The sequence below is a fragment of the Acanthochromis polyacanthus genome, chromosome 15, assembly GCF_021347895.1.
Source record: "Acanthochromis polyacanthus isolate Apoly-LR-REF ecotype Palm Island chromosome 15, KAUST_Apoly_ChrSc, whole genome shotgun sequence".
In the NCBI taxonomy this organism is placed as follows: Eukaryota; Metazoa; Chordata; class Actinopteri; family Pomacentridae; genus Acanthochromis; species Acanthochromis polyacanthus.
The window spans coordinates 23776189-23791714 of NC_067127.1; the positions used below are offsets into that span (position 1 = coordinate 23776189).

The 15526-nt window shown below is 41.6% G+C and overlaps 1 protein-coding gene across 2 annotated transcripts in view; it reads right to left on the bottom strand.

Annotated features, from left to right (window-relative positions):
* The window catches only part of LOC110949841 (inositol polyphosphate-5-phosphatase A), a 173579-nt gene that overhangs the window by 70504 nt on the left and 87549 nt on the right, over positions 1 to 15526 (bottom strand). For both annotated transcript variants that reach the window (XM_022192104.2, XM_022192106.2), the window contains exons 5-6: positions 7768 to 7831; positions 4953 to 5056 (exon numbers count right to left, since the gene is read on the bottom strand). In XM_022192104.2, coding sequence (XP_022047796.1) covers positions 4953 to 5056; positions 7768 to 7831 — 168 coding nt within the window. The remainder of the gene's footprint in view (positions 1 to 4952; positions 5057 to 7767; positions 7832 to 15526) is intronic.

Genomic DNA, 15526 nt, shown 5'->3' on the forward strand with positions numbered 1-15526 from the left:
CCACAGGTCACCGATGGCGTCTCCGCCCATGACAGTGATGAACGGCGGCTCCACACGGGGTCACTTCCATGGATGTTGGGCAATATACGGACTGACCGCTACACACACACACACACACAGAGGCGATGAGAGACAAACAAAAAAATATTAAAAAAAAAAAAAGGGGGGGGAGGAAAAGTCAAACCCATCAGATGTACTTGTACCTACTGCATAAAACTCTCCAGCTGTGTCCAGTGGAAAACTACGCTCCTATAAAATGTCAGACGTGGCACGACACACACACACACACATGCTCAGATACAATCACACTCCCAGTTCTTGACCAAAACACCCTCCTGCCACTGTTTCTCGGTCCATCCCGTTTGATTCTCTGACCTTTCTTATATTTCAGCTCAAAGTCCGACCCCCATAAATAATATTATGGTGGGGTGATGTTCGGGAGGGGGGGGGGGGGGTGATAGAAGAGCCCAGGATGGGGGGGGGTGTTAGACAAAAGCCCAGTGACAGAAATGCACTGTGAGTAATAAGTAATACACACAAACGCTGATTGATTTGAGCCCCAGTAGACAGTCACATTTATCTTTATTCCATCATCCAAGGGGGCCATCAAATAACAGCAGGCCCTCGCTTACGTGTGTGTGTGTGTGTGTGTGTGTGTGTGTGTGTGTGTGTGTGTGTGTGTGTAGGGGCTGGTTGGATAAAGACGTAACACAACCACAGATAGCGGTCACCGTCCTTGTCATGATGCAGGAATGCCCTGAGCTCGAAAAATTCACACAGCAAACTGAACAAGCCGAGAGGAAAATGACGCGGCCCAAAAAGGATTTCCACAGTAGCTATAAAACCAGCTTCCTGAGCCTTCTGTACACCAAAAAAAAAATGAGTGAAGAAAGCCTTCATTTCGCTTTCGTTTCAACATTAGCCCCTCGTTTATGAGCTCCTTGCAGTCTCATGGATCACGCCTGTCACAGAAAACAGCATCTGTGTCACAGGTGTCTTGTCTGGTGATAAACGCAGATAGCTTTTTACAAGCAATGCCAGTTTAAATGACTTCATCTCCTTAACGTACGCATCACGTCGATGAATTACGTGTGCCGTTTAAATCATGAGGAGAAAAACATGAAGGAAGTTAACTTTCATCAGGGGCAGAACTTGAAAGTAATCACAGCCCCGTATCAGAGCTTACTACAGGGGGCACTAAAAGGGTATGAAAAGTCAATGCTTTTATGGACACGCTCATGGTGCCAAACAACAAATACAAACTCATATGGATGTTGATCTACAGCCTGTCTGCTATTTTCTTCCTTCCTCTTTCTTTTTTTCCCCCCTACGGTTGTGTAAAACAATCAATACCAAGGGCACATTAAGGTCTGGGTCGTATACTTTATTTATATAAGGCAATGACAAATCCTTATGATGCAATGGTTTTTGGAGGCATGTATTGCTGTGCCAAACAAATAAATATATTAATTCCCACTGGGGAGGTGGAGAGATTGACGGAACAACGGGAAACGACAAGCCGCCAAATCCATCACGGCGACCTTTCAGAAGGAATGCGCCCACAATTTTGTCCACTTCCTTCTTATTCAGCATTTCAATTAATGTCCCTGCTTCTCTCCCCTTCACTTACAGCTATAACTCAAGGTAGGATTACGGAAAGAACCGGGGTTTTGCATATGGAGAGCTTGTCACTTAAATCAGAATCAAACTAGGAGGAGAAACGGCCATGAGCACAAACTGTGAATGTAAGTAATTTTACCCAATATTTTATTTCATGACACTGAGTTTAGTCACTTTTAAAAGCTGAAATAGAATCGACGTGATTTAGGTTAAACAAATAAATACTATTATTCCGGAAAACAATTTCTAATTGCTTCTCTTCCCGCACTAGTTGGACATTAAAGATTCCATATTGTGCCCTTTTTGGGAAATTAATGAAAGTCGTACACGTCCCTAACATTTGTATTCACATTTTTAGCTCACGATACCGTAAACATGTTTAATTTTACCATGACTTTATAACCCCTTTGTTATAATCCTGACAGAGGGCAGTTTCACTGCTTTCTTCAGGAAGAAAACTCTCTCTGCATCTGTGATTGTTAAAGCAGAGCTAACAAAAGTGAATGTGAGGGTAAAACTACAGCATTTTGTCACTTCTAACCTTCTGTCTGAACAAGCATTTACACGGTCAACGTGGCAGCTAGTTAAAACGTAGTCTTCACTGGCTGCGTTTGAGTCACTAGTTTCACATTCGTTCAGTTGTCTTGACAACAGAAACACGCATTTGTAAATATTTTGTATTAAAATACAGTATATGCTGTATATGTGAGCACGGTCAGCAGGAGAGACGCTAACAGGACTGACACCAGCTGAATGCAGGTTGCACTGGAGCTGCCCAGTTCCTGTTAATTTGTTTCAAATCCGCCTTAAAATTTCCAACATCGCTGAATGTCTCTCAACTTTCCACTTTCCACAGAGCTCGTATATGCGAGCATATGATGAAAAGTAATGTTAACTGCAGCATCATTAGCTGCACTCCGTGTCAACAGCAGAGCAATTGTGCGTTTTGTGCATTGATGAAGCTTTTTTAGAGTTAGCAGCAGCAGCTCTAGAAAGTAAACAAATCTGGTGGTCTGCAAAGCAAGCAGTGGGCGGTGAGGGGTCAGGATTATGCTCATTTTTAGCTGGACAACTACTATCCAGTTTCTACATAAAAAATGGATAAAATTATTACTATTAATAAAGCTGGGGGGCATTTGTGTTCCTGGGGGCATAGAGCAATGGCAGCACTAAGCTACTTCATACTTTCATAGTATTTAATTTATACCTCCCAGTTTACAAAGTACACAGACCACAATGACATGGATTTAGCGCACACTGAGCTGAAACAATAGATCTATTAACTGATGAGTCGACTGACACAAAAAAATGTGCTTTTATCTGCTTTATATTTTTGCAAAGTCTGAGCTCTTGATGACAAACAGACTAATCTCAGAAAAAAATTTGGCAGATGAACGGATAATTAAACCAGATGCAAAGACGCTTGTGAGGGTTTGCAAATTGTGAACTCTGATTCATGAGTCTGAATTCTCATACAGCACTCAAGTGCACTGAGATGTAGTGAATGACATCTTGTTTCTCCGTTCTAAACACACGGCTCTCCCACCATGATGTCATCACCAGTGACACTTTATTAATGGGAGACTGTAAAGGTAAGACACATGCAGGGAAAACGCACATCTGTCTCTGTGGCTACCTGAGCTGTGTGCCGTCGCTGTCTAACCTTCCTCAGAGGATCCCGGCTGACGACCTGGATGATTTTTAAATGCATCGTATTAGCACTGAAAATTAGCTATGCGAGGATGTAAACAAGACGCCTGCCCTCTGTGTCCTTTTTGATGACTTTTCACGATGCACTTTGAGTATCTTTCCACATTTGTTACAGTGACTGGTCTACATATCTAAGGTGGTGTGATCCAAAACTGAGCAGCGGGTTTTGGACTGTGTGCAGCGTCCTGTCCGGTCCAAGATCCCCATGTAATAGGATTCCTCAAAGCTGCAGATGGATGGCAAATCTAGGCGGTTTCATCTACTAAAAGAGGGCATAAATCACCAGCGGAGGAAGCGGGGACGAGGCAGGGGTTATCACCAGTCTGCCTCCCTCATGAGAGCTTTGCATTAAAGCATTAGTGAAATTAATTCATCTTTCATAAGAGGTTTGAGCAGTATCTGTGATCTATGATAACAACCAATTTCTCACTACGGAGGGGCCGTCGGAGGTGGGAGGGAGGGAGGCAGGAGAGAAAAAAAAAAAATACTCTGCGACCCTGATAGACTACACAAATCTGCTCTTTTTAAATGGGCTAACATTATCTGGAGTGCTGCTCTCTGGAGCATCATCCCAGATTCATATCCCAGCCGGGAAAGAGGCATAAATCACCGGGCAAAACTTTTCTCATCTGCCCCCCCACCGCCACACACACACCTCCTTTCTCTCTACATCACTCGCCTCATCCTTCTCACGGTACGCCGTGCCAGGTTTGTTTTGTGGTTTTCTTTGCTTGTCCTGTTAAATGCAGAACAATGCTTTGCTGTAATCATTTTAAATGGCTTTGCACCTCAATCAGTGTAATTGGTTTTAGATCATCTCTGGAATGGGAAAGTGGGGAACCTGAAGCTGTTTGGGTGTGTGTGTGTATGCATATGTTTGTGTGTATATCCAGGGTGGCTCAGAGAGGTGGGGGTCCTGCAGTGTGTGAAAGAGACGGAAATTGGGGGGAAGTGTGTGAAAGGGCCGTATCCATCTGTTTTGCATATATTTGCGAAGGCGGCCGTCGGAGCATGGTTGACAGATGAGTGGGGAGTGCGGGGATGACACACGGGCGGTCGTGCTCTTTATTACTATATCAGCACAGCTATGCTCAGCACTCCGCTCCCCCTCTGACGGCACACCACGCCGAAACCAGAAAACCGAACACAGCGGAGTGAGCAGAGAATTGCTCGGCGGGACACGGGAAACACAACGAGGACGTTCTCTTTCAAGATTTGGGTCCGCTGGACTGATTTGTCTTCAGATCAGCCATGTGTCAGCTGGATTTCCCTGAAGTAGAAAATAAATGTGACCGTAAAGGAAAAGGAAATATAGATGCAAAGAAAATGAAACGGGTTTGAGAAAGCAATGAGAAAGAAATGTCCTTTTTAAATAGAGATTACTGAAGTTTGGCACTGGAGATACAGCATTTTGCATATGATTTGCACTTCTTATATGTAATATTAAATGATGTGTGGCAGAAAGTTTAAAAGACGGTCATTTTGAATACCCCATTAATTACTTTTTTCCCATTTTAGAGCTTCATCAAAGTCTCGTCAGATTTCCTCCTTTCACTGTGATTATAGTCAGTACACATCTCAGCTGTCACTCATCGCTCAAGTGTGTTTACTACAAAACCCACCTCAGGAAAGTAGTCCTGTGGAAACTTCTCCTTCTCCAGCGAAGGTGTGCTTTCTAGTGTCTCTGAGCAGGTTTCCTTCCCCACCACCTTCTTAAATTTCTTAGCTGAAGAGGAGAAGGAAGGTGGACAGGGATTGAAAGAGGAGGGAAGGGGGTGGGGTGACAGAGACAAAAAGAGGAAGGAAAACAGACATTGTTACAACCATGGAAGGTTCATTTTTGGAGACCCCATGTGTGAGTCTGAATCTTTTAATTGCTCTGACAGCTGGAGCCACTTCCTCAGACAACTGCCCCACCTGCTGGTCAGAGAGAGGAACATCTGCATTCAGCACAAGAAACAAGTGGGAGATGTAAAGAAGCTGTGCCTGTCTTTGATCAGACTGGAATACTGCTGTGGATTAGATTATACAGATTGTGTGTTCAAGTAACATTCTCTCATTGTGTGCACTTTGTACATCATCTAACGGCAGAGGTGTCAGACTCATTTCAGCTCAGGTGCCACATAAAGCCCAATTTGATCTCAAATGGGCCGGACCAGTAAAATCACAGCATATTAACCTGTAAATAACCACAACTCCATTTTTTTTACGTTGTTTTAGTGCAAAAAAGTGCAATTCTGAAAATTTTCACATTATCCTTTTCGTATGAACAACCTGAAATTTCTGAAGAAAAACTAGTGCAATTTTAACAACATTATGCCTCATTCTTTCATTCACATATTGAAACTTACAGATCAGAGTTTCTACAAAGGCACAAAACATTTATTGTCAGGTATCTGGAACTGCATGATATAGTAGATGCAGAAAGTATTTTAAATTTATGATTTTACTAATTTACAATTTGCAGTTAATGTCTTCTCTGTGATTTTTACACTTCAGAATCATCCCACGGGCCAGATTGTTTGCTGAATGTTTGACACACCTGATCTAAGGCATGCAGTAGATCTTTATATAAAAATAATCTAAAGACTTGACATGATCAGATTGGTTGGATATTGCAAGCTAGATGTTGGTACGGTCATAATATCATTACAACAATCTGTTGCTGCACCTCAAATTATCACTGGCCAGCTGCGCTCTACAAATATTTCAAGAACTCATTCTTGGCAGCAGCGTGTGTGAGCTTCAACGTGCACTCTGTGCTCACACTGACAGTTAAAGCAGTTTCATTTAAATAGCCGAAGAATCATTCTGACAATATCATATGAGAACTAAATTAACACAGAGATTGCAATTTGGAACAAATCTGATGATTTCAAACCTTAAATTTCTGTTTCATGTACAAATCTACCCGATAAAAAAAATGCTGTATGTTCTCATTTAAGAGGTTTTATTGTTTACATTTTGCATTAAAACGTACGAGAAAAAGTTAAAGTGGATACGGTGAAGGTTGAAAATGGCACATTTTATGCCTTAGGAGGAAAAATGTCAAATTACGAAAAGTCACACTTTGATTTGATTCCAATTTTGTTCAAAACACTGTCAGTGTTTCGGTGAATGCTGTACTGTTATGCCTCTCATGTTTGTTCAGTTTCAATCTCTGCAAGAAGTATTTCACAGTTCTCAGAAACATCTCTTAACCCTTTGATGCATACGTGGGTCAAAATGACCCGGTGAGGTTGTTTTCTTGCATTATCTTTGCAATGAAAAGCTTTTATCACTTAATTTTCCAGCTATTCCTCAAAAAAAAAAAACTTGTTCTTGATCTCATTCCGTCTACATTTTTAAGTTACTTCTTATATTTCTAAAGAAATTGTAATATTTGTATTACTACCCCAAGCTCTTTATCACTGATAATCTCATACAAGAGATATCATGCACAAACTTGGAGGGATGGAGTGCAGCAATAGCTACAGGAAAAAATGTCTACAAAATGGATGTTGACATTCTTCTAATGCTGTTATGGATAATATACTTATTTTTCAATCATCAAAATGTTCAAAAAGTGAAAAACAAACATGTTTCAAACATTAAATCATTCTTGCGTGGACAGAAATATAATACAAAACATAATAAAAACAATTATTCTTATCCAAAATGGCAAAAATGGTATAAAAACACATTGATTCTGATACAGATCATTTTTGACCCACTTATGGAAGAGTGTAGGGTCCAATCAGCCGTGCATCTAACAGTTAATAAGCATTCAACTAGTCTTTTTACAGGAAATTTGTTGAGCTGCCACAATGGAAGAACAGATGTAGGCTACATAATAAAATGAATGTGGTTTGAATTCCATTTAGCTGCTTCATCTGGTATTGTGTAAATATCTGCTGTGGGAAAGAACCAACCGAGTACACAGTAGGTCCAGCGGGTCATGTGATTATGATTTTAAATCCAATCTAAAAAGTACGTGTAGAGTGGTCCTCTCCCCTGTCGACCCGTCCCCTGCCTTCGCCCTGTCCTTCACTGGGGGTAACTGGTGCTAATGCTGACTTGGGTCTAATAGGAAGCGAGACGCCTCCACATCTATATCCCTTCTTTAATTAGCGCGGTCGCTGGACCCCCAGGCCCTCTGACACTGCAGGCTGATGAGACCGCTGTAACTGTCCAATAACTTGCCGCACATCATTACTGCAGGCCCGAAATCGTATGAATTAAATCCTAATATTAATAAGCATTACCATTCTGTCCCGCTCCCTTTACATTATCCTCAAAGCCAATCTTAGCTCCTGGTTTTTGATGGAAGCAGGAATAGCCGGCAAATGGTTGTGTGTGATATGCAGGAGTGGGAGAACGGGGCGCGATATGAGGATTTCATTTCAGGACAGTTGTGATGATGTATGTGCGTGTTGGATAGAGGAGGGAGGGTCTTACCTTTGAAATCAAACTGGTAGATGTTTTTCAAAGACTCGTGGATAAAGTAGAAACTTCCAAGAGCCTGCAAGAAGAGAAGACGCTGAGATTTTTCTGGCATTTTTATTATACTTTCGTATTTTACTTCACAGATGACGATGAAAACTTGTTTAGTAGCTACATTTTCTCACATTAGTTTCAAAGATCCCTGATATGAAAACGACCGACTCATAAACTGGACTGAAAGTGAAGCCAAAACAGCATCTCACACACTCTACGGCACACTCCACAAACACTACACACCATCAGCTACACAACAACAGGTGCACCGTGCTCTCAGTACAGTACACTCTCCTATTCTGGAGTCCTCTAATGTGACGAGTCAACAATTTGAGCTTTCAAAGGACACATTCAGATGGACTTTTCAATGAGCAAAGATCAACTTCAATAGGCTTAAAATCTTAATTTTCCCTGTGAACAATCAGGAAACTTTCCCAGTCAGTGGCCAAGCCAATCAAAGTCTGTGGGAAGAAGTGAGAGTGGTGCAGAGGGGGATTTGATGCGGTTCACAGTCCACTACACTGCTTTCTGTTGGCCTCTTTACATTTAGGGCAAATGGAGCTCAAGCTCAATCCCCTGTGTCTTTGAGATAGCAGACCTTTGGCTCAGGATAATTCTGAGTCTCCTTTCTCCACTCAACGAGAGAGGCGGAAGGTGGCGAGCAACTTTTCCGATAAGGAGCAGAGCGACCAAATTAAAATGCGAGTGAGTGGAGTGAGAGAAAAAGACGAAGAGTGAGATAAGAAACACGGTGACAAAGTTGGGAGGTAACAGGAAAAGGGCAGCTCAGGTACAGTAAATGAGAGATGAGTGATGTGGATGGAAGGCTGTGATGAAAAGGAGGAGGAGACAACAGGAGGGGGGAAAAAAGGCTTGAGCCATGAAGGAGGATTTAGTCTTTTCCTACGTTTTCCCATTGAGGCCGGGTGCAGACTCCTCTCCTTCCGACATGCTGGGCGAGAGTTTTGGGCCCGGCCCGGCCTCTGCATTATTTATGAGCACGGGCACATCTTGAGATTAAACATTTGCTGATTTGTCAAAAGCACAAACATGAGGTCCTGCCCATCTCCTTGACATATAAGTTCAGCCGACAGAAAACACTGTCGCACATTTAATTGATGAGAACCGCGGCGGGGGTTCGGGTCACCAGCCGCTCCCCTCCCTCCGTCATTCCCTCTCCTGCTCCGACGGAGGACGGAGGGAAGGGAGAGGGAGGAGGAGGGGGGGGGGGGGGGGGGGGGTGCATATGAGAGGGGACGGCGTTGGGCGAAGGCAGGACTCAAGGTCACAGCTTCCCATTGCGAAGAGGACGGCTTCCAGGAAGACCCCCTGCACTTATTTGTGCTCACTTGTCTTTATGTTCTCCTTCACCTTAAAGTGCCAACGACAGACTTGCAGACAGAGATGGATAGGAAAACAAGGCCGGGGATGGAAATCTGGGCTATTTGTCAAAATGTGCCACTATGCTAAACTGCTGCTGTTTGTGTGAATATTTCAGCGGGTAGTGAAGTAAAAATGACCATTTTGAAATATCATTACACTCCGGAGGGAAGAAGGGTGCATGTTTCTTTCTATTTTAAATTAAACTGAGGACTTGTATACGTTTTGCCAAGTCAAAGTACTGCTACCACTTGATCTACAGAAAATGAACAGTCAAAAATGTGTGATTAATGTGGAAGCCATGAAGGAAAACCAGCTAAAAGATCCCCATTCAGACATGAGTATTTTTTCCTATTCTGCGCCTTACAGCAGCGTGAACTTAATGTGATTGATAAACAGATATAAGTGTTTTACAAATGATCAGGATCCTTATTTATTTCACCGATTCCCAACAATTCATTCAAAAATGCACTGTGAAGGTTTCAGATTGAAAGGTAAAGGTTGAACAATTATTTTAAAATTGAACTCTTTATTTGAAACACTGAAATTACCAAATAGTAAGGTGCTTAAAATGTAAAAAAAAAAAAAAAAAAAAAACAAAGCCTGCATTATGCATCATGTCTGATCCAGAGTTTAAAGTGTTTTTTTTAAATAAATTCCTGCAGTCTTATTTTTATTTTATTTATTTAACCTTTATTTCACCAGGAAGTCCCCTGAGATTAAAAATGTCTTTTCTGAGGAGACCTGGTCAAGACAGCACACCATTTCAGAGAATGTAAAATGTACAGTATAAGCATATAAAAGCAATTAAGACAATTCAGAGATAGAAATAAGAAATACTGAAACAGGTTCAAACAAAAACTAAAGAAGGAAAAAGAAAAAAAAAACAGATCAGGAAAAACAGTTGCATACATGAACGACATTTTCCTTTAACTTCTTTATGTCAGAGTCACACTTTTGATTGTATCTAACGTGCTAATGACAAATCAAATATATAAAATCTCTTGCAAAATTAATACTAAGGTAAGGTTCCACTTATAAAAAATAAAAATCACCTTACAAATGAAACTGTAAAATTCACAGCCACATATTTTCCCAAAAAGGTGCAGTCCTACACACTATTTAGACCCTTCTGTTGTCACCTGATACACATCAGCAGTAACAGCTGATCAACAACAACAGATAAATGTTGAAAAGATCTGTTTTAATCCAACAAATGGCATTTCAACAAAGTTTTGTCTTTGAGTTTGTGTTGTTTTAAATTTGACACAAAGGTTTTCATTTCTACTGCAAGTGTATATTAGATGCAAATATCAGCTATCGGCAACAATCAGTATTGATGCTGGTAAAAAATAAATAAAAAAAAAAAAAATCAGTTGACCCCTGCTGCCAATTAAACAAAAAATAATATAGAGATTCCACCACAGGCTCCGGGAAATTGTGCCATTCAATTTCATTTCTGATTTACTTAAAAAAAAAATCTATTTATTCAACTAATAATAGCTACTTAAAAAACAACAAGTGGATGATTCAAACGTGCACTTTCATTTGAAACACCGTCCCTCTATAGGCCTTCAGTGGCTACGACTACTAAAAACAAAATTAATATGACATCAAACAAATCCTCATGAATCAATTATCAAATAAATGATAAACAACTATGCTTAAGTGGCTATCCATGTAATCGCAAAAATCTACTTAACCCTCCACCCTAATAAATATTCATTTGACACCGGGGTTCAGAGCCCAGCAGCTGCTGCTCTCTCTCCTCTCCTCTGCCTCCCTCCTGCACTCTTCATGAAGAAGCTATTATATTAGCAGGGCGCAATTAATCCATTTGTCTCTTTACATGACAGGCTCCAAATATTCATTAGGGTTGGACTGCGCTGACAGGCCATGCTTATCTTTTACCAGTAGCTTTACAATGGCCTTTGTCAAACGTATGTTTGTCACGTCCCTCTTTATTGATTAGCTGCCAGATTCACTTGAAATAATTAAAAGTATATTTTACATATTTATAAACCCCACTGCCACAGCGGCTACTTAATTTTCCATTAGTAAAATGCAGTCTATTAAGTGCACCATGAGGGCCGCAGGGGAGGTAAGGGGAAATGAGTAATCACTATAATTGTAGACAGAAAGACAATAACCGCGCCATAAAAGCTGGGGTTTTATGACTCATTCTGGCAATGCTATCTCTTATCACAAGTCATATTGGCTACGCCGCTCACAGATAAGGGCGCACTGACACAACGGCGGCTGTGCTCGCTCTCCATGTGCATGTGTGTGTGTGTGTGTGCAGCTGACATTTCCAAAACCCCAGCAGATACGGCCCGAACAAGTCCCAATAGACTGGCTGCTGGAAAATAGAGACTTGAGAGCTGCAGTACATAGCCTGCATACTTTGCTCCGCTGAATGCTTTATCGATACCGGGGGCTGCAAAAATTAGTTCTGGCCGACGAAGAGAAGCAGGAATTCTGTGACCCGCGAATAGATTTTCTGCGTTTAATGTGAAAAATGAGCCATAAAGCAAACATAAAAGTAATAATTTTCTTCAAGGTCTCACCTCCAATCTGTGCTAAGGGAGAGTGGCCAGTCCCAGGAGAGCTGACATACACACACTCCGGTGTCATCACAGTGTCACTGTACAGCTTCAGAGGGTAATGTTCTGCCGTCGCCCGGCGGACACCGCTGCAGCCTTATGGGTTTGTGGAGCATAGCGATGAGAACGGTTTTATAGAAAAATACACGACAGAAAAAAAAAAAAAAAAAGTCGGCTCAGCAAGGGAAGCTCACGTAAATAAAGCTAGTTGAAACAGAGCGTGAGTGTCTAGATTACACTGCATGCTGTTCCGGCCTGTAATTCAATACAGAATGTGTTCTTTAGCTGCAGTTAAATGTTCAACAGTGCAACGCTTTTTGATTTGAAATTACAGGTTGTTGTGGTAAAACGAGTTAGGACCTCCCCATCACACCCAGGGATGATATTTGTTCAGAAAAAGGGCAGGAAACCACTGTTACGGTCCTTTTATATTTTAAAATGGATCAGTGTAAGAAATGAGATGACTTAAGCTGCAGTAGGAGGGCTGCACAGCGGCTCGGTGGATAGCACTGTCAGAAGCCAGAACATCCCCGGTTTGACTCCCGGCCTGGACGCATTGAGTTTCCATGTTCTCCCTGTGCATGCGTCGGTTTGTTTTGGTACTCCGGCATCCAAACATATGCGATAATTACAAATTCTAAAGCCAGGGTGTCCCCTGCCTTTACCCTAAGTCAGTTGGGATAGCTCCTCTGACCTTAATGAGGATTAAGAGGTTATAGATAATGGATGGATAGAAGTTGCAGCAGGCACAAATTTGGAAAACAGATAAACAAAAACACCACATCTACCAGATTGTGGATTTTGTTGCCATCTTTTCTGGTTAGTGAAAAGAAGAAAAATTTCCTCATAAACCACTTAAAAATAACTTCAAAGATTAGTATGGATTTTTCCCTCAATGATACAAAAAATATTGCTGATTTCAGCTTTACCTGAGCATATAACACTGCTACTATCTATTTTTCCTCTTTTTGGATGTTTTCATGTATAGTACCACCACTTACTCATTTAATCTGAAAGTAAATCTTACTTTCTGATCTCTCTCACTGCCATCTCATTTCTGAATTAAACACCTGCAGTAACGTTCAAGATTAATTGCAGTTTGTATCTATACTAGTAAGATATTCTACATGAAATACAATATATGTTATAGCTGCACAATATACTGTAGGAAACGCACTGTGAAGCAAATTACTTCAAACATCACGATACAACTCATTTTCCGCTTGATACAAAAAGAAATTGCAGTTCTCATTTTTCTAATCTACAGGACAAATTTGTCTCAATAGAAAATAATCTACTTTGACTTAAAGGTTCCTGAATGCACCATGTTCTGATTGACTTTATTTACAAGAAGCAAGAGTTCTTCGACATGATTTGGCCGTTAAAAGAAACAACATATACAGAAATAGTTCAGCTACAGAAAAGATGATGTTGACCGACGTTGTGGCCACTAGGGCTTGCCCGAATAGCAATTTCTCGGCTTCGGATGTGCGGCCCGATTAATGACGAATCAATCAAATCAAAACAATTTCTTTCACTGTTTAATTCAGCAACATGCAACCAAAGCAAAACATTTCAGTTTGATTGCCAGGGCTACACCATACGAGAAATCTTCTAATCTTTTTTTTTTTCCCTCTTTCTTTTGTCTAAATAGAGTAATAAACAGAATATACAAGCAACCTGGCTACATTTCTGGACTTATTTTCATATCACAGCTTCAAATATGCACAAATCCAACCACAGATTTTTAAGGCCAGAGACAATAAAAGGAACCTGTAGGGCCAACACACCAAGAGTTACGCTACATTTCCTTATCTTTCTGTCTGATGGGCTGAATGCTGGTGTTCCTATAAAGCCAAACTACCAAGGTCCCGGACCTCAGTAATAACTGAAAAATAATCCAGAGGTTGTAATAAACCGTAATTCTCCTTTAACAGTACCTCCAATAAAGTGATGCTTGCACTGTAATCAGGGTTATCTCTGTATGGAGGCTACGAGCTTGTTACAGCCGCCTCAGAGAAATATCTCCTCAGGGTTTTCTGCAGCATTTTGCCTTCTAGTCAGAAGAGACAAAACGGGCTGTTTTCCAGTTTATATCTCATTGCTCAAAAATCCCTGGGGTCTCCTCATCCGTCAGATCGCGAGTGATACCACACTTCCACATGGAGCTGCACACAGAAACATAAAACCAAAACACACACACACACACACACGCACGGTCTTATCGGAAAGGTCAATCAGATATGCTGTCATGAAGAAATGGTGTTGCGATACATCAGGCACACATGCTACGTCAAAACAGCTTAGAGGAGGAGGCACAGACATAAGCTCTGACTAATAGGTGCATAATATCCTCATTAGTCACTAAAGACCAGCAGTCACACATGACTAAATTCTAAACATACTCCAAATCAAAGTGTAAAAGGCGGATCCGTCAGCAGACAATAGAGCAGCATGCTGTGTGCTCTGACAATCCACATATCTGTTTCAAGATCAGCCCTCAATGTCCCAGCGAGGGACCCATTGATATGCAGCGTCCGGGGCTAAAAGAGCACCTTCACGGGAGCCTCGCTGCACAAATCTCCGATACTGCACAAACAGCCTGTTTGTCATCCCCAGGAAGAAAAACACCCCGGCACAAAAGTGAGCAGCATCAATAGAGATGGCTTGCTTTTTCAGCCCAGAGATACAGATGGAGAAGCCTTAGTATTTTCTACCCCTCCTGAGCCCACCACCCACCCCGGGCTGCCATATGTGTTTGCCAAGGCCCTCTCCCAGTGCCATTGATTGAGTATTCAGAGTATTGAGCCACCGTGTCTATTATTCATCGGCTGCCTGGAAGGCCTGACTGGATACACAGACAAAACTCTCATTAAAACTTCCTCTGTCACTTCCTGTGATTTGAAAGCGGCCCGGGTGTTGGAGCCATCCGTCACGTCCTGAAGGAGCCCTTGTCTCTAGGGTGTGTGTGTGTGTGTGTGTGTTCTTGTACTTGCTACACTGTGAGTACCATTTTCTGCATTTAACTATCAAAGTGAGGACATTTTTACAAAGTGAGGACATTTTGGCCGGTCCTCACTTTGAAACAGCCATGTTTGAGGGTGAAGACTTGTTTTTAGAGAACAGGTATGAATTGAGGTTTGGTTAGGGTTAGGGTAAGGATTAAGTTTAGGCAATCAGTTGTGATGGTTAAGGTTAGGGTAAGGCTCTAGGAAATGCATTACGCCTATGGATGTCCTCACTAAGATAGAAGTACAAACGTGTGTGTGTGTGTGTGTGTGTGTGTGTGTGTGTGTGTGTGTGTGTGTGTGTGTGTGTGTGTGTGTGTGTGTGTGTGTGTGTGTGTTGAGGCCATAGGTAAGGGACAAGGAGAAAGAAATAGGGTGTTCAAAGATGTACAAAGAGGAAACATGTTCATGCAAATTTACTCACTTATTCCACAGTAATTAAGATTTAGTTTAAGCTTACTCTTCTTAATGCTCTCCCACGTCCCCCATGAGACATCATGTGCAAACCTTGCTAGAAAATTGGTTTACATGGCAAAGCAGGACTAGTATTGATCCCTTACAATTAAAACAGGAACTGCAGAGCCTCCATTCTGATCCTGGCAGGCCACCTGAACCTCATTCTTAGTGGCTACAGCCAATAAGACTGACCTGCGGCATTAAAATATGGTCAGACGAGCCCATTTATACTAATGTTTAGCTCACAAATCCATCAGAACGTGGAGTCTTCCA